This window comes from Pipra filicauda, unplaced genomic scaffold, assembly GCF_003945595.2.
Source record: "Pipra filicauda isolate LSUMZ 115617 unplaced genomic scaffold, ASM394559v2 scaffold121_size3267253_pilon, whole genome shotgun sequence".
In the NCBI taxonomy this organism is placed as follows: domain Eukaryota; kingdom Metazoa; phylum Chordata; class Aves; order Passeriformes; family Pipridae; genus Pipra; species Pipra filicauda.
Window position 1 is genome coordinate 2,228,696 of NW_024103674.1, and position 18,291 is coordinate 2,246,986.

Sequence of the window (18,291 nt, forward strand, 5' to 3'; positions counted from 1 at the left end):
AGGGATGGGCGCCGTGTCTGGCCGGGGAATGTCTTCGGGTGCGGGGATGCGGGTGTTGCAGCAGCAGAGCCCCAGAGATGCTGCAGCCCCCCTCGAGGTCGGGGTCCGGCACCGGGGGGGACACGGAAGGACAGGGCTGCCATTGCGGGGAGCTGAGGGATCCACGAGAGGATTCCCGATCCACCCGTGGCCACAATTCCCACGGGGATGCGGAATTGAGGACCGGCCGGTCTGGAGGCGGCAGCCGGGAGAGCCTATCCCTGGGGTCAAGCGGGGACCAGCCCCGGGAGCGCCTACCCCCCTCTCCGTGCTTGGGGACCCTCTCCGGGGTCTGGGGGTGCAGCGCCGGCTCCTCCCGGTACCGCCGGTACCGGCCCGGGGTGCGGGGGGCAGCGGGGAGCCGCGGCCGGTCGGGGCCAGCTGGGGGAGCCTCGGCCCGTTCCCCCGGGGCCGCGGGGGCCAAATGCCATCGACCGGCCGGGGCTGTCGGGCTCGGGGCCGCCGATTTCGTTGTGGTGTTCAGCGGCCCCAAAGCGCCGCGTTTCAGCCCCAAAACGAGCGCGAGGGCCGGGCGGGGAGCGAGCCCGTGCGGGACCGTGCCCGAGGGTGCGCCCCGTCCGTGGAACACCGGCGAGGGCATTTCTGCCCGTTTCGTTGCTTTTCTGCCGTGCCCGGGGGCAGGTGCCGGCTTTGGGTTTGCCCGGGCCGGGAGGTGCGGGGGTCGAGCCTGTGCGTGTGTATGTGCGTGTACATGTATATCCGTGTGTGTGTTTGTGTGTGGTGTGTGTGCGTGCTCGCCGTGTCCCTCCCTCCCTTCAGCCACCCCACCCCTGGGAGGGGAGGGAAGGAGGGGATGGAAAGGGGGGGGCTCCGACGGCTCGCCTCGCTCCGGCAGCCCCAGTCTCTCCGCCAACGTCAGGGAGGTCATTAATAACCAATTAGGAGGGTCAATGAAGCTCATATATAGCCGGGCGGGAGCCGCCGAGCCGCACGGAGCCCAGCCCGCCGCCCACCGCCCGCCGTGCCCGGCCCCGTCGCGTCCGGCCCCGCCGCCTCGCCCCCATGATGGGCTCGGTGCTGCCCGCCGAGGCCCTGGTCCTCAAGCCCGGGCTGAAGCCTCAGGGGCTCTCGCTGGCCGAGGTGATCACCTCCGACATCCTGCACAGCTTCCTCTACGGCCGCTGGAGAAACGTGCTGGGCGAGCAGCTCTTCGAGGAGAAGAGCAGCCCCAAGACCGCCTTCACGGCCGAGGTCCTGGCTCAGTCCTTCTCCGGAGGTGAGTGAACCCCCCCGGACCTACCCAGGTCCCCCCGCTTTCCCGCACCGGCCCCGGGCCGGGCTCCCGGTGCCCGGCGGTGGGATGCGGTCCAGGCGCCCCGCTCTCCCCAGGCGTGGGACTGGGGAAAAAGGGCTTTAAATTCATTTGGTTAACTTGGGCTTGACCTGAGAAAGTTCCCACTTAAACCGCGGGCTGGGGGAGCCGGGGGGGCCGGGGCCGCCCCGCATTCAGCCGCCCGGGACAATATCTTTTCTCTCGCCCCGGCATCGCCGGGGCGTCCCGGCTCCCTTTTCCCCCTCTCGGATTTCTGTTCCTCTCTTAATTTACCATGAAGGCTAATTCCATTTCCATTCACGATATGTCAACCATCTCATCTCCCCATTTTGTAAGAGGAATTCCTGGGCCCTTTTAAACAAGCCCTCGCGCCATTCAGGCACAATGTAGCGCTACAGCATTCCTAAAGGACTAATGAATTTAGAATTAGCAATTTCTTTCTAGTTGAGTTTAATGAATGCAGATCACTTTAACAGCATGACAAATTGCTGGATGGGCCGAAATAGACACCATTTAACCTCCTTTCCCAGCCCCGCTCCCTCGCCCAGCTCGGGATGCTTTTCCCAGGTACCTCCTCAATGCCCCGGGGGAACCTTGTACCGCTTTGTGGGAGCCCGGTTGGGCGTTTAAAAGGCTCAGCCCCGGGGTCTGGGCTGGGGCCGGGGATGGGGAGGGGTCCCCGCCGCCCCCGATCTTCCCTCCCGGTCCTTTTCTGAGCCCTCTCCCCTCTCACAGAGGTGCAGAAGCTCTCCAGCCTGGTGCTGCCGTCGGAAGTGATCATCGCCCAGAGCTCCATCCCCGGGGAAGGGCTCGGCATCTTCTCCAAGACCTGGATCAAGGCTGGCACCGAGATGGGGCCGTTCACGGGCAGAGTCATCTCCCCTGAGCATGTGGACCTGTGCAAGAACAACAACCTCATGTGGGAGGTAACGACCGCCCTTGTACGCGCAGCCCGGACCGGCCGGGGAGAGGCAGGGCCGGGGTGCTGGGGCTCTGTCCTGTGCTTGTGTGGTGCCTGACACCCTCCCCGTGCCTCAGTTTCCTCATTCTTGCAAAGATCTGGGCAGGTGGATTTAGGAAACCCTTCAGGCAGGCGAAGGATGAGGTTTCCTCAGCCCTCAGAGGAGCCCCAAAATGGTGCTGCTGCTCATGTCTTGCTGCCCTGCCCTGTTGTGGTGGAACACCTGACTGGCTGCTGCCCACAGTGGGCACCACAGGCAAAACCAGGTCTGCCCTGTCCCCTGCTTTGTCCCAGAACTGGTGAGGTTAATCCCAAGTGAAGCCATGGGGTTTGGGGGATCTGAAATGCCAAGATATTGTACATTTATGCCCAGTAAGTAGACAGGGTTTTCCTCCTTTTTTTGGTTTCATTCAGACTTGCACTTAATTATTGCTATTATTATTACAATTTTATGCTTAATAGAAACTTGCCTCACCTTTCTTGCCATCCTGCAAAGCATCTCTGCACGTCTGGCAGGCACCTTCCCCCTCCACCCAGGGATGCTCCCGCTCCTATGGGCACCTGCAGGATGCTGGAACAGCTCCTTCCTCCGTGGCTGAGCTGACGGTGGGGCTCTGCCAAGAAGGGAGATTGGGGCAGAGAGCTGGGTTATCCAGGGGCATAGGGTCTGGTGGGACCAGCCATGCCAGAGCAGAGCAACCTTCTCAGCCCCACTGCAGATGCACAGCCCAGGACCGTGAGCAGAAAGGGTTCGGACATCTCCTGGCTGTTGGCTGGGTCTCAAAGCCAGCACAGCCTTGTGGCTGAGCTTGTCCCTGTCCAGGGGCTTTATCCCAGAGGCAGGAGGTGGAGGGGCTCAGTCCACTGTGGGCTCGTCACTACCAACTGCTCTCTCCCCTTCCCAGGTCTTCAACGAGGACGGCACCGTGCGCTACTTCATCGACGCCAGCCAGGAGGATCATCGCAGCTGGATGACCTACATCAAGTGTGCACGGAACGAGCAGGAGCAGAACCTGGAGGTGGTCCAGATCGGGAACAGCATCTTCTACAAGGCCATTGAGGTAAGTGGGGCTGAAGGGTGACTGGGCAGCTGCAGGAGTGGAGGCAGGGTGGTGGGATCTGCCATCCCACAGTCCCTCCCTCACTTGTTTTTTGGGGTGTCTGTGGAAGCACAGGGCAGCTTTGCCATTCCTAGTATCCAGATCCACTGGGAGAGGTAGGCACCACAGCGAGTGGCCATTACATGGACTTCAGGGAGCAGTAAAGTTCCTTTCTCCTCTCTGCCCCCTTTCAAGAGGTGACCTGTGCTGAGCAGAGAGAGAACAAACACTGTCTGAGCTTGTCTGGGGTGTAAAGTGTGAGAAGAGCTGCAATCTTGGCCCAGGTAGGGATTTGGGCAGGGACGGGGGGTTGGTGCTCTATTGAAAAAATAGGATTTCGTGCAGAACCCACTTCTCTGTAGCAGGGGTATGTTTTGGGGGTTTCTGTGAAACCCAGGTGCTGAGTGCAGGATGCACCTGACTCTGCACAGCTTTGCTTGGGCGTCACACTCTGGCTGTACATGGAGCAGGGAGCCATGGAGCAGGCAGGGAGCAGTGCTGGCACAGCCATGCCTTGGGCTTTCCTCAGTGGGGCTGTGGAGAAGGGATTCGTCCTGCCTATCTCCTCCCTGTGCTCCTGTATGAAGTGCTGATCAGTGCTGGCCTGGCACAGGAGCAGGTACTGTGGGATGTGCCAGGGATGGCACAGGCTGTGGGATGAAGGCTGGAGGGCACCCACAGCTCCCTGCAGGAGACACTGGGATGGTGGTGGGTGTCTGGCTCCTGGCATTATTGAAGCCATGTGCATACATGTCCCACAGTTCCAGCAGGATGACAGTGAGGACCAGCCCTGCCCGTGTGCAGTGTCCCCATAACCCGATGCTGTTGCAGGTGGAGAAAGGTGGTGGCTCAGGGAGGTGTTGGGTGCAGCAGCTTTGGCTTAAAGAGTCACAAGAGAGAAATCTCCCAGTTCACCCCAGACCAGAACTGTAGATTGTCCCTATCTAGTACTGGGTCCAGAGTCTCACCTGCTCAGGAGCACTCTTGGCTGGGAGAGGGTCTCTGCCAGGAAGGAGTGCGAGTGCCCAATGGTTCCGCGGGCAGCTCCTCGGATATATTTGAGCTTCTGCACTGGTTTACAGAGGAGCATACACTCAAATGCTCCATGACACAGGATCACAGCCCCATTCTGCACTGAGCCAGCAGCAGGGCTGGGTTAGGGATCGCTGCAGTGCTGTGGAAAGGCGAGTGAGTGGGTAGGAAGAGGAGCAGGTATATTATCTCCCGCTGCGGGAGAGTCCCGTGTGCCCCTTGGGCTCTGCTGCATTTCTCCATCCAGTGCTGTGACCAAGAGCCCCAAGTGCTTCCCTGCTGCTCTCCCCATGCTGGACATCTCTCCCAAGGCTTCAGCTGTTCCCAGTTTTAAGATCTGATACTCCTGTGGGCAGCTGTGCCTGTTGTGACAGCACCTTAATTGCTTTTTATTACTGTTCTTAATTATGCAAATGAGTGAAATAATTTCAGGTAACCATGGTGTAATTAGGAATACAGCTGTGGTTTTCACACCTTGTGCAGGCATGAGTGATGGGATGGGTGATCCAATATTTGTGGAGGTGCATGTAGAGGCCCTGTATAGTCATGGTCCATCTGCAGGTTTGCTCCTGGGGCTGAAGCAGTGAGCATCCGAGCAGGATGAGTTTAATTCCATTGGCACAAGCAGCAAAATTGGAATGCTGAGAGTGCTGAACCCTGAGTGATGGAGAGGAGAAGGTGGGGATGAAGGGTGCCTGCTGTTATGCTGCAGTATTCTCCCCAGGCATGGCAGGCACCTGATAGTGCTCCTGCTGCCACCGTGTTGGCATGGATGCCTCCGTGCCAGGAGAAGGAAAAGGGGATGGGTGAGAGTGTGATGAGGGAAAGCATGGAATGTGTGAGGAGCTGGGTCACAACTGGGCATGACAGGTCAAGGAATTGCCTTTTCCCTGGGCTCCCCATTCCTGCCCATGCATACATACACATGCAGTCCAAAATCCATTGCTTGTTCAAACCTACTGGAGTTTGTGCACCCCACAAGAAAAGGAAAAGTAAGAGAGGGTTTTGCTTTAGTGTTTCTCTCTCTGCTCGTTAATCACATGGAGTCTTTGGCATCCTTGGACTGGAGCAATCCCCCTTGTCACCCACCACACCTGTCCTGTCAACTCCCTCACCTCAAGGGTGCAGCATCAGCCTGACACCAGCGGGAACAGCTCAGTGCTGGGCAGGATATGCACACACTGACCCAGACTTAGAGCTGCCCTGCTCAGCAGGACATGTGTCTGTGCATGGGCACTGTCACACTCCTCCTGTCCCCCTGCACAGCCTCCTGTCCGTGCCCACAGTGTCCCTTCCCCAGCCAGCACCGGGAGCTGCCCAGTCCCTGCCTCTCTGCCTCTGCTGCACCGTGGCTCCAGCACATCTCTTAGGATGCCTTTCTCAACTATGCACCACAAAATCAGATTTATTTCGTGCCTTTTCTGCTATTTGCCTTTAGTATTTTAATGTCTTCTGCCCGTTCCTGCCCTTACTTGCTAATTAGTTTTTCCCATCCTCATTCTCAGCAATACCAAGTTGCTGCTGCTGGAAAATAAAGTGAGGGCAGCGAGTTCTGGCCTTTGATCTGAAGGCCATGGGATTCCTTAGGGACAATTTAAATTTGCTTTGGGGTGCGTGGACATGGGTGCTCACCCACTGCTGGTGTGGGCACAGCTGCTTCAGTAGAATAAAACACACATATGCACCCATGCAGACTTGTTTTACCCTTTCAGCAATATTTTATTTGCTTGTATTAAAAATAACTCATTTTCTGTTAAGAGAAAATGACACCTAAACCCACCACCAATTTGGGATGCAAAGGGATATCGGCTTCCACTACCTTCCAAATTCCTTCTCTGCAGCCCCCATGAGGTCTTTATGCAGATGGGCACTTAAAACATATGAAGTCAAATTCCTGCTGCTTTCAGATGCTTAAAATTTGGCACATTTTTTCAGTGTTTGGGTGATCTAACTTACGATCTGTGTTTCATGTGGATGATGCTTTTCTTGGACTACTCCGGGTGTGCCAAACCATCTTCTGAAAGACAGGACTTTCCTGTTCCTAAATTTGGTTCTCAACGCTAGGGATCTGCAAGGGGAAATGTGTATATTTTTTTAATGAAGTGGTGTTGATGTTAGTTTTGTCTGAACCCTTGTGAGAGCGTCCAGCTTCCCAGCCACAGCTGCTGCACACGGGGAGCCTCGAGTGGCATTTCCCGGCCACTCACCCTGGCAGTGCAGGAACACAATGGGGGAAGCAGTGCCATCATTTCAGGAAAATGGGAGCATGTGTGATGCAAAACCCCCTCCCTGGCCCTGTACATATCCTTGGGCTATTGCAGGCACAGTGCCTTTGGTGTGGGACATAAGCAGCATCTCGCACCCGAGTCATGGTCTTTTAGAGCAGCTCCGAACTCTCCTCTCATCCATGGGCTGATGGGTCCTTTGCTGATGGATCTGCAAAAGCAGCCCTGGCAGGGTCAGGTAGGAGATGCTGCCTGTGCCCTACAGCAGGAGGGTGGTAGTGGCTCTGTCCAGAGCTGAAACATTTTGCTGGAGCCCTGGGCTGTGGCTCCGTGTCACAGCTCCCTGCCTTGGTCTCTGTCACCTGTGCCTCACTGCAGTTTGTGTCTCCACAAACCGGTTATTTCTCTGTGTCTCTGTGTGCCACCCTGTCCTCATCTCCCCAAGCTGCCAGGACCTCTGGGTCCTGCACTCCAGAGCCCTCAGCTCTATCTGTGTGCTCTGTTGCTGTGTATTTTCCTGTCACTTTGTTTGTGTCTCAGCCTGGGAGACCCCTGGCCAGGTTTGTGCCGGCGGTGGGTGGTGCTGAGCTGTGCCATCGCCTCCAGTGCTGCAGCCTGGGCAGTGCTGTGCCTGCCTGGGGGTGCTGGGGACCACTGGCAGGTCCCAGATGGCAGCAGGGGCTCCCAGGAGATGGAGTACAGCCAGGGTAGGTCCGAAGGGACCGGCACAAGAATGGGTGTTCATGTCCCCTCCAAACATCCCTGTCTGTATCTTTCTTTCTAGATGATTCCTCCAGACCAAGAGCTGCTGGTCTGGTACGGGAACTCCCATAACACCTTCCTGGGTATTCCTGGTGTGCCAGGGCTGGAAGAGGAGCAGAAGAAGAACAAACATGGTAGGTAGCATTGGAAAGAGCAATGGGTGCACCATCTCTGCCTGATCACCCTGTGCCCAGCTCTGAGGCCATGGGGTGGGTGTGAGGCCAGGGACATCTTATGGAATATATTAGACATCTTAGCTCTGCTTTTAACGACCCCATTCTGCATTTAATGGATCTATCCCCAAATCACCATCTCAGGAGGCTTTTCTCTCCCTGGGTGTTCACTCTCTGTGTTTCTCAGTGGTTTCCCAAGGTGCTCCTCTGCGGGCACAGCAGAGCTCAGGCACTGCTGGAGGACGCTGTGTTTGGAGCTGGATCCCATCCATGCTCTCTGTATTTTCCACTATGAGAGAACCGGGTCGGAGCCCAGAAGAGCAGAGGGAGAAGGTGGGACCAGTGCAGGGCCTGGACAGCATGGCTGTGGGTTCCTGCCCTCACCCCCTCCAGCTCTGCTGCAGGCCATGGAGGGGAAAAGTGCTTTTTGTGCCCATCTGTTAGGGATTCATTCAGTTCACCTTGAATGTTCCCCCTCCTCTAAATCTGTGTGAGCCTATTCCCAGTGCTGGCCCCATCCCAAAGCCCCAAGTGCCAGCCTGGGATGGGTGTCCCCACAAGCAGGGAGCCAGCGAGGGGGCATGGGGGGTTATCCAGGGCATCCAGCACCTTGGTGCTCAGGGATGGGGTGTGGTGCCGTGCTGCAGGGCAGTGCCTGACCGTGCCCTGTCATCCCCAGAGGATTTCCACGCGGTGGAGACGGGGGCCAGCACGACGGGGCGCATGCGCTGCGTGATCTGCCACCGCGGCTTCAACTCCCGCAGCAACCTGCGCTCCCACATGCGCATCCACACCCTGGACAAGCCCTTTGTGTGCCGCTTCTGCAACCGCCGCTTCAGCCAGTCCTCCACCCTGCGCAACCACGTCCGCCTGCACACGGGAGAGCGGCCCTACAAGTGCCAGGTGTGCCAAAGTGCCTACTCCCAGCTCGCGGGGCTGCGGGCGCACCAGAAGAGCGCCCGGCACCGGCCCCCCAACGCCTCCCTGCAGGCCCACTCGCCGGCCCTGCCCGTGCCCCACCCTGCCTCCCTGGCCCACCACATCCCCACCATGGTGCTGTGAAGCCCCCGGCATGGCAGCGGGATTTTTGGACAGCAAGGACTGATGCTGAGACATGCAATGGACTGGGGGGGGGTGGCCTTTGGCAGAGCTGGGGGGGCAGAGGCTGCTTTGTGTCTTGGAGGGGGCGCTGGGTTGTTTCTGGGGCATGGGTTTGGCAGGTGAGTGAGGGGAACACCCAGCTGTGCAGCTGCACTGTGTGGGATTGTACCCCGGGGTGTAGGGCAGGCTGTTGGTCCCTAGGCTTGGCAGGGGAGAAGGGACACAGCAGGATGTCCTGCAGGGATTTGCCAGTGGGCTGGAGCAGCTGAAAAGCTGGGCCTGAATGAGTCACACCTGGCTTTTACAGATAATTTGGAGGAAAGAAAAATTGCTCTTATCCCTCCTCCTTCTCTGCTCCAGCGAGTGCCCAGCAGACACTTGGAAGGCTGGCACAGCCCCGATGCGGCCACCCCAGTCACGACTCTTTGTCCCAGGGGTGGCTTTGGTCCTGCTGGCTCCTTCCAAGGGACACCTTTCCCTCCTCGGGAGCCCTGAGTTAGCAAACAGTTGTATTTTCCCCCACCCAAGCACCCTCTTGCCTGCCCTGCTCCAGCCTGAGCTGTGCACTGGGCTTTGCCACCGCCCCGAGTGATGCCGAGTAGGCAGAGGGGACACATTCCATGGGGACACCGTGCCAGCTGGGAATGCCCATCCACAGACAGGTTGTGAGGGGACCCTGAGCTCTGCCGGGCTGTGTTTGTTCCAGCCCTCGGAGCAACTCTTCCCCAGCCGTGAGGGAACATTTCGGCTGGAACTGCTACTGCCCTCTGGGGACAGAGAAAACCCGTCCCTGGGCCAGCTCTGTCCCCAGGGACAACTCTAAGCGCCCTCTGGAGTCCCACACTCCTGAAGGAGGGCTGTGTATCATAAAGCTTAAAAGAAGGTATTCTAATATTAATTATAAGTCTAAGTTGTATAAAGTTCTCACAAGCCGTGTTTTACTTCCAGAAAAAGAAAACAAAAAAACAAACAACTGTCACTTTAACTTTGTAAATATTTATGTAAACATTATTTACAAAACTTTGATATTATATATTATTTGATTGTATATGTACACAGTGTAAATACATTTGTACCTCTCTCTTGTATTCTAAATAAAAATTACTTGGGACATTTATCATTTAGAAGAGGGATAGCATAGAGAGTTTTATTTTGTTACGTGCCAGGGGAAGGACAGAGTGTTTGGGATGAGTGAAGGTCTTAACTAACACAGTAATCAGTGGCATTATCTGTTGGACCAAGGAGTGGAGGTGGGAGGAGGAAAAAACAGTTTTTGGCTAAAGAAGCCCTTTTTCAGGTCTGGAGGGGGTGGTGTTTGGTCTGGTTCCACCCTGCCAGTCCCTGTTTGAACAGTCCCTTGTGCACTTGTGCAGTCCCTATTTGAAGCCACAGCTGTTGATATCCTTTGATACCTCCCAAGAATTAATGCCTGTGTTTCAGCTGCGATGGGACACAGGTGCAGGTCTTGCTGGAAGGTTTGTTTTGGATCCTGAAAAAGCAGCTAATTTGCTGATGGTCATCGCTGAGCTGCTTTTCCCTGGGTATTTCCTCAGCAGCTCCAAGAGCCGGACTGGTGCTTTGAATTAAACGGATTAAACTTTTCCACAGACGTACCAGTTCCCGCTGGCACAGCTCTGCCAAGGGAAGGGGGCAATCCCGAGCCCCTCGGGGGTGTTTAAGCCAAGTTTGAGCCAGCTCGGGAGAGGATTAGGGGGATGTCTTCAGATAAACACGGAGGACGCTCCGTGAGCACGGGCACCCCAAAACTGGGGGGGGGGGGGCTGCTTCCTCCGGGCCGAGCGCACCCTTGGCTGCAGCCCAAGCCGGGGTGCTGGGGCCCAGTGGGCCCCGCGGGAGGGTCTGTGGGGCCCTGGAGCCCCCCGGTTTGCCTGGCAGGTTTTTGGGGTGCCGGTCACTGCCGGGGGTGAGCCACCCTGCCCTCACTAAACATGGCCGCGCCCCCCCTTGCGCTCCAACGGGGCGAAGCTCTCCAGTCCCTTTGCTGCCAGTAACAAATATGGATGCCTAGAGACCTCCCCCCGCCGCCCTCACTCAAGATGGCGGCGCCCGCGCCTCAGGCGTGTTCTCGCCCGCAGCCAACATGGCGGGCGGAAGCCGCGCTGTGGCGGGATTAAGCCTGCGCCCAAGATGGCCGCGGTCACCATGAGGCTGCCGCAGGTCCGCGGGCCCCTGGGGGCGAGCGCGCCCCGCGGCGCCGAGAAGCACCTGGTGGCACCGGGGGACACCATCACCACGGACACGGGATACATGAGGTGCGGGCAGCGGCGCAGGGGAGGCGGCGGCGGCGGCGCGGCTTGGCTTCGGGCAGTCCTCAGGTAGCCGCCCTTCTCTCCGCAGGGGCCACGGCACGTATGTGGAGGACGACAAGCTCATCGCCTCGGTGGCCGGCGTGGTGGAGAGGGTGAACAAGCTGGTGTGTGTGAGGGCGCTGAAGGCCAGGTGAGTGTGGGCGGCAGGTGAGGTGGCCGTGGCAGGTGAGGGCCAGTGGCTGGGCCTCGCTCGGGTGAGGTGTGTGACGGCTGCTCCCTGTCCCGCTCCCAGGTACAACGGCGAGGTCGGCGACATCGTGGTCGGCAGGATTACGGAGGTAAAGCCCCGTTTTTCCCGCGGTGCTGATGTCAGGGTTTGGAGATGTGCTCGTGTGCTGAGGAGAAGGAGGAGGGTGGCCCCCGACCGGAGTGGTTCAGTCCAACCTGGAGCACTTCCCAGGATCCTAAAACATTGATACACATCACTGGGAGCCACCGGTTTTAACCGGGATGAGGCTGGAAAAACCAGCAGGGCTGTCCCCTCCTGTGGGCTTGGTGGGCTGCAGCTCCCGTTCAATTTTTGGGTGTATAGCAGCTGGCTATTTTTTTTTCCCCTCAGGTTCAGCAGAAGCGATGGAAAGTGGAAACGAATTCCAGGCTGGATTCAGTCCTGTTGCTGTCGTCTATAAACTTACCTGGAGGGGAACTGGTGAGTGTAGCTGAGGCAGAGCAGTGCCAGAGTCCTGTTGTGTGCTGCTTCCATGGCAGGAGCACTGGGAAGCTTGGAGCCCTTCCCACAGTTAGCATGAGCATAATGGTGGGGTTTGTGGTTGAATCTGTAGCTCTGAATCTCTAACTCTCCTCGTTATAATACTTCAGTGACCTAAAGGTGTGCTGTTCTGCCTGATTTTCCTTTGGTGACCAGGGTGTTTTACATGGCATGCTACGGTCTCCTACAGTGAGATATTAAATGGGTGTTTTCTCGTTCTGGGCCACAAGTAACTTTTCTTGTGTTGTTTCAGAGAAGAAGGTCAGCAGAAGATGAGCTTGCCATGAGGGATTACCTGCAGGAAGGGGACCTCATCAGTGTATCCTTCTGTTGCTCCCATTGACAGACGAGCCAAGAGGATGGGGAGAACAGCAAGAGCTCAGCTGGCCTGGCTGGGGGTGAGAGCTGTGCTAGGGTGGCACTGGGCAACCTTAGGGATTTTGTTTTCCTTAAGTGGCACGACAGGCAGAGGTCCAGTCTATATTTTCTGATGGGGCTGTATCACTGCACACCCGGAGCCTGAAATACGGGAAGGTAAGTTGTTCCAAAGCCCTTGATCTTGGCCTAATTCTGCCTCAGCTGACTTGTATGAGGCCTTTTGGAGTCTTTTTTCAAGAAAAGAGCTCTGGAATAGAGCAGGATGTTGTTATAACTGACTTCTGCAGGACAGCAAGAATCTCAGTATGTGGGAGCACCAAGTGGAGTTTTCCCTAAGCAGAGGAGGTGTCCTTGAGTTGCCCTTTGAGCCACTGCACTCCCTGTCCACAATTCCAGCTTGCCAGTCCTCTTTCCCCCACTAGCCATTGGAAATTAAATCCTGGGGAGAAATCTCGCTCCTCTTCTGCAGGCTGTTGCCCCTGTAACTTGTTTCTCTCCCCAGGGCTCTATTTTAGGCTTTACACAGTTGGCATTTATCTCTGGTTCTGTGCATTGAAAGAAGCCAAGGGGCCATCGGAGCGTAGGCTGCAGTTTGGGATTACCAGACCAAGGGTATTAGCACTTAAAAGATGAAAGGGAAGTGTGGTTATTGCACAAAGGGTGAAGGACAGTGATTGGATTAAGAGAGAAAGTGTTCTGCTAAATTGGGCCTCTCACTCCTCATTTTTCTGCAGGGATGGTTGATGTGTAGTTGTGATCAAGATATTATTAACATTTGTGCTAAGCACTTAGAGTATTCTTCATCTTCAAAGGACTGCACAGGCATTAGCTAATCCCCCCAGCGCTCCCAGAGGCAGGCAGGTTTTACATTCACTGTTTCACAGGAAAAGGTGTTAAAATGGAGTGGTGCCTAGGCCAGGAATGGAGTGAGTGGGGGTGACTTGATGTTGTCTGTGGTGGCTCGTGTCTCTCACGCTGAGTCTCATCTCCACTCCAGCTTGCCCAGGGTGTGCTGGTTCAGGTCTCTCCCTCCCTCGTGAAACGCCAGAAGACTCACTTCCATGACCTGCCCTGTGGTGCTTCCGTGATCCTTGGCAACAACGGCTTCATCTGGATCTACCCAACCCCGGAGCAGAAGGAGGAAGAGGCCGGGGGCTTCACCACCAACTTGGAGGTGAGGCCTCAGGGAAGATGAACCTTCTCCTACCAATGGTTTTTTATTCAGGATTTGGTATTAGGTTCACAGCAAGGCTTTTTTACAGTCAGCCTGCATTATTCCCCTGTGCATTCATCCCTTTTCCTCTGATCTTCCTCAGCCGGTTCCCTTGTCTGACCGGGAGGTGATCTCACGGCTCCGAAACTGCATCGTGGCTCTGGTTACTCACAAGATGATGCTCTTTGACACCAGCATCCTGTATTGCTATGAAGCATCCCTTCCTCATCAGGTACAGAAAGCAGAGGGGTTTGTTCCACAGTGGGGGAGGGAACAGAAAGGCTGCACCAGTTGCTGCTGAAGTCAGTAATTTAGGTGGTAGGGCTTCCTTTTAGCTTTCCAAAGCATCCTGTGGTAAGTGACAATACAAACTCCCCCCCTCTGCATAGCATAAGTTGCCTTGCACGATTTCAGAGATAGTTTTTGAAGGGTTCTGCCTCTGGCAATGTCCAACTACTCCTATAGAGGAATAAGTCCATTTTTCAGTAGATGTTGTGTATCCCTTGTGTCTGTATCCACATCCTGCACTGACCTCTCGCTGTACAGCTTTTCACTGTAATTTCTGCCAGGACAATCACAAGGAATTCTCTTCCCATAAATGAATGGGATCTGAATTGTTGTCTGCTTTCATTCCCAATGGCAGCCTGCTCAGCTACATGGGATGTTTTTTTGAAGTATGCTTCTAAGTCATCTCTCTCCTTCCCAAATACTGGCGTGTGTCCATCAGGAGAGATGGAAGAGTTGTCAGTAGCATCTTCTTTGATTTCCTCTGGTCTCTGTAAGAATTGTTAACTCTGGCCAAGTTGACTTTGCATTGGACCCTCTGCCATAGGTCTTATTTCACCACAATCCTCTGAACTCCCTTGCTGTTTGTCAGGGACATTTGTCCCCATAGAGTGTGCAAAAACAGTAATTGCTTTCTGGTGCCAATGTTGCTCTTGTTTCCACTGCAGATCAAGGACATTCTCAAACCAGAGGTGATGGAGGAGATCATTCTGGAAGCTCGACAGAGGTTGCTGGATTTGGAGGGATAGGGCACATGGCCAGAAGCAGTCATTTGAAATCCCAGCATGGCAGCTTTTGATTCTCAGTATTATATATTCTTTTCAGTGTTCCAGTCCCCAACATTCATTCCACACTTCAGAAAGCACCAAAATTCCTCATTCCTAGGATATCTCCTGAGTCCTTTTAGTACAATAGGACAAAGTAGTACTTAAGTCCAATAGCCTTTTAGTGCAGCAGCCTGAAAAATTGATATCTGACCTTTATAAAGATGCAGATGCAACTGGGACATGTCTCCTTGCACCTGTTGCTGTGTCTAGTGCCCCATAAATTTGTGCAGAATGAGAGAGGAAGGGATGTGTTTTGTGATGTTTCTCTCTCCCCAAAAGATGGTTTGGATTTTAATTTACTGTAACACAGATGTGCCAGTCTGTCCTGTGACAGAGCCCTTGTTTTTAAGGCTGTAGATCCAAGCACATGTGTTTAGAGAACAGGAGTATCCACACCCTTGCTAACCACAATTTGAGTCTGGCTGTTCATGGCTTTTTCTCAGGGATATGAGAGGGGATGTGACTGTTGCTGTCCAGATGAGCCAGGAGCCATGGACAAGCTGTGTCCTAGTTTGTGTACATCCTGCTGGTCTCTTTTTTTTTTTATGCCTGATGTGGTGAGCTTCTCTTCTGAGGAGGCACCAGAATTGTTTTGTATTAAATATTTTACATTTCAATAAATTTTTTTGAAACAAATCAGTCCTTCAGCAGTGTGTGCATTAGCTTGCTTTTCTTCAGAATTAATTGGGTCTAGCTTGAGAGCTATGGTTGGCTCAAGTTTCCTCGTGCCAGGACACTTGGAAGGGTTGCAATGTCCTGTTTCTTCCCTTCAGCTGTTGCTCTTCATCCCATTTAAGCAGGACTTGACCTTCCTCTTCAGCCCATCTTCTGTGCAGGGCTCCTCTGTAAGGATTGCCTGGAGTTGTTCACAGTGGCTCTCCCAGTATTGTGTCCCTGCAGGATTCCATGGAGAGGTGAGTCATGAGGTCACTGGGGGATGGCAGGGAGCCCAGTGTGACACTGATGATCCTCAGGCTGGTGCTTAGAGGTGGGCAGGCAGTCAGTCACCTCCTCTGTGCAGAATGGATGTGATGCTTTCTTTGGAGCATCCTCTCAGCTCTCTGGTGCTGTACTAAGAGCTGTTGTGTTATATATGTATTGTATCTATTTGTATTGCAAATACATACTTGCACCACCACAGCACTGTGATTCTTAAAAAGGGTGATAAAAAACCCATCTGCCCTAATTGTTCCTGAATCCAATTCTAACACTGTAAAATTCTCAAACTTCCCTCAGGCAAAATTCTTTGCTCAGTCTTTTCTTGGGAACTGGAAATTCCCTTCATTGCTGTTCCTCCAGTGCCGGCTGCTCTCCCTGTGGTCCCGAGCAGGCACTAGATGGCACCTTTGGATCGCGTTTGTGGCACTTCCCTTCCCAGCTCCGCCTCACTGCCCTGCCAAACAGCAGGGCCTGGACGGCTGCCACCAGCGCTGCTACCCAAATCCTACAGCATAATGGGGCTCAGTGGCTGAGGACAAGCAAGGACATGGCTAATCCGTTCTGCTGCTGCACAGCTCAAACTTCTGCCCGTGCTGCCTCTGTAAAATAGCACTGAACTTCTTGGGGGTGTCGTTGGAATGCTCCACACAAGAGCTGGGAATTGTTATTTTCCAGTTTTATGAGGATTCCTTAGTAAGTGTCGCAACAATCACGTCCTCAAGACGACTTGGGGAATTTGAAAAACAAAAGCTGGATGCTGACACTGTCAGGTCTGTGCATGAGGCTGCTGGTAGCCATGTTACCCACATCTGTGTGGACAAGAATGGTTCAAAAAGGCTAAAAAAGCTTTAATGGCCTCTGCATCTTTTAATTATGAAATTATCTTTTTTTTTTTTTTCCCTACCCAGCTGCTGTAGTTTAGCAGCTCTTTTTCTTATTAACACCTGGGAAGGTTCAGGGATTTCTGCTGTGAGGGTTCTAGATATAAGCAGGCTGGGGATACACAAGCAATGAGATACTTAATGTGCATTGTTGAAGGCTGATGGAAGGGCTGTAGTTAATCCAGTAAATCTCTTTGTATCTCTGCCACTTAAATTGAAACAACTCCGTGTCAGTTAAAGGACAAAGGAGTGAAGAGACTGTACTTCATTACCACCTAGAGAGATTTGATACCTGGAAATGGTTCTGCTGAACAGGTACATGAATGCAAAATGCTCCTCTGTCCTCAAGCAACCTCTCTGCAGGCATCTAAAGGTCAGAAAGGGGCTGGGAGGGGTTATGAGACTCTTGAAAGTGCTGTTGGTGATGTGGTGGATGCTGTGCTCTGGAGGTGGTTAATTTAGGGGTGGATGAGATCCAGGTGTGAGCTGTCAGACCTGCAGGGTGAGACAGTGCCAGCTTCCCATGCATTGATCTTGGGAACAGGGTGCTGGTGTCCGTGTCAGGCTGCATGGGCAGCACAGCTGAGTTGTTCTGTATTTTCATTCCTTTCCCTCTCCTTTTTTCCCCCTTTCCATGTCAGTCTTTAAAACTGTGCTGTATTTCCAAGCTTCTCACGCTAGTCCTCTCTCCCCATTGCTAATGTTTTTTGGTTATATATGCTCAGTGAGTATACAGCCTGAAAAACAATGAGCTCAAGAGCTGGACTGCTTGAGTTCCAAGCTTTCTGATTCCTCCTGCTTGCTGCAGCATTCCTGATACTTTGTTATTTAGGGATGTGTTAAATGGGGGAGTTATGTGACTCATCCAGTTCCCTTACTCCTGAATAACTGGTACTTTTGTTTTTAAGCCTAAGAAGAAGACCACCAGCTGGTGAGGTTTGATTATGGATCTTTCCTGATCGTGGGAACTGACGGTCTCAGTATTTTTCCCCCATGATTTTGAGGGGTAATTACTGATCTTTCCAAACTCACCCAGTGCTGTGCCAAGCCCAGACCTAAATTCTTCAAGGCTTCAGCAAGGTCACTGCTGCCAGCTCCTGCAACCCCCTCCAGCACAGCTTTGCAAGCCAGCAGGTAACAACAAGCCAGCAACAGCAGTGTCCTCTTGAATTCTTGAAGTAGTCTGTGGGATTTTGCTGGGCAACTTCTAAGCAGGAAGAGTGAAAAGGAAGAAACTATGGCTTCCCTGGTTTAAGAGAAAAACAAAAAGTAATTGAAAGCAGGGTGAGAAAAAGCTGCTAAGGGTTCATTTTTACATGGGGAACTAAAATGCCCATGGAAGCTACAAAACAGCTCAGACCAACCTGATTTCTTTGGTCACCAGTGTCTGAGAGGTGTGGAGAGTGTTTGTAAACCAGCTGTAGCACGTGCTGCTTACTCCAGGGTTAATACATGGTGCAAACATGCTCAAAAGCGGAGTTACTAACTGGTTCCCTTGTGAGTGAGTGCTGCCTGTGGGAAGGACAACACAGCATCACTCATCTGCAGAAAAAATTTTCTTGTTTCTCGGTGCCCAGTGCTTAATTCATGTACTAATATGAAGCATGGCAACCCCTCCCTTCTACTCCTAGGAATAACCACTGGGATTTTGAATTTGTGCTAATGGGTTATTAATCCAATTACTGCTGCTTATTGCTTTACTTCTGTCTCATCCATGTGCAGTTTTGCTGTTCAGCTGAGACGAATGGTATAAATACAAAGCTTTGAGCAGACCCGAGAAGAGACTGAAACCCCACTGAGATTAGAGGCATCTTGAAATGATTGTCTGGGGTTCCTGAGGACCGCTAATTAATATGCTAAGTTTTATTATTTGGTGAAGAGGTTGAAGCTTTTAAGATATTGTTATGGAGGAAACGTCTCTGCAGCTTTTGGGTGTAAGAACCCACACTTAATGAAAGGTAAACAGAAAAAGTACTGAAATACCTCTTATGAAAGAATAAATCCATAGGATGTACTCAGGCTTGATTGAAAGAAAGAGTCTG

The 18,291-nt window shown here is 53.6% G+C and overlaps 2 protein-coding genes across 2 annotated transcripts; both read left to right on the forward strand.

Moving 5' to 3' along the window:
• The first annotated feature begins 918 nt into the window (after window positions 1–918).
• On the forward strand, window positions 919–9,814 carry PRDM12 (PR/SET domain 12). Its single transcript, XM_027739363.2, has 5 exons — window positions 919–1,276; window positions 2,069–2,259; window positions 3,200–3,355; window positions 7,436–7,547; window positions 8,266–9,814. Exons 1-5 carry the CDS (start codon window positions 1,063–1,065, stop codon window positions 8,646–8,648), a joined length of 1,056 nt encoding a protein of 351 aa, XP_027595164.1. The 5' UTR covers window positions 919–1,062; the 3' UTR covers window positions 8,649–9,814.
• A 967-nt stretch (window positions 9,815–10,781) lies between these two features.
• Window positions 10,782–15,065, forward strand: EXOSC2 (exosome component 2). The gene is made up of 9 exons (XM_027739364.2): window positions 10,782–10,960; window positions 11,046–11,147; window positions 11,250–11,295; window positions 11,577–11,666; window positions 11,980–12,045; window positions 12,192–12,260; window positions 13,102–13,278; window positions 13,421–13,549; window positions 14,271–15,065. Exons 1-9 carry the CDS (start codon window positions 10,836–10,838, stop codon window positions 14,349–14,351), a joined length of 885 nt encoding a protein of 294 aa, XP_027595165.1. The 5' UTR covers window positions 10,782–10,835; the 3' UTR covers window positions 14,352–15,065.
• The last annotated feature ends 3,226 nt before the right edge of the window (window positions 15,066–18,291 follow it).

What these genes read in the sequence shown, in the direction of transcription:
- EXOSC2 (XM_027739364.2), top strand. Translation starts at nt 10,836, where the DNA reads ATGGCCGCGGTCACCATGAGGCTGCCGCAGGTCCGCGGGCCCCTGGGG. An exon ending in ACGGACACGGGATACATGAG is followed by an intron (nt 10,961 to 11,045) that starts GTGCGGGCAGCG and finishes TTCTCTCCGCAG; the next exon opens with GGGCCACGGCACGTATGTGG. An exon ending in AGGAAGGGGACCTCATCAGT is followed by an intron (nt 12,046 to 12,191) that starts GTATCCTTCTGT and finishes GTGGCACGACAG; the next exon opens with GCAGAGGTCCAGTCTATATT.
- PRDM12 (XM_027739363.2), top strand. Translation starts at nt 1,063, where the DNA reads ATGATGGGCTCGGTGCTGCCCGCCGAGGCCCTGGTCCTCAAGCCCGGG. An exon ending in ACAACAACCTCATGTGGGAG is followed by an intron (nt 2,260 to 3,199) that starts GTAACGACCGCC and finishes TCCCCTTCCCAG; the next exon opens with GTCTTCAACGAGGACGGCAC. An exon ending in TCTTCTACAAGGCCATTGAG is followed by an intron (nt 3,356 to 7,435) that starts GTAAGTGGGGCT and finishes CTTTCTTTCTAG; the next exon opens with ATGATTCCTCCAGACCAAGA.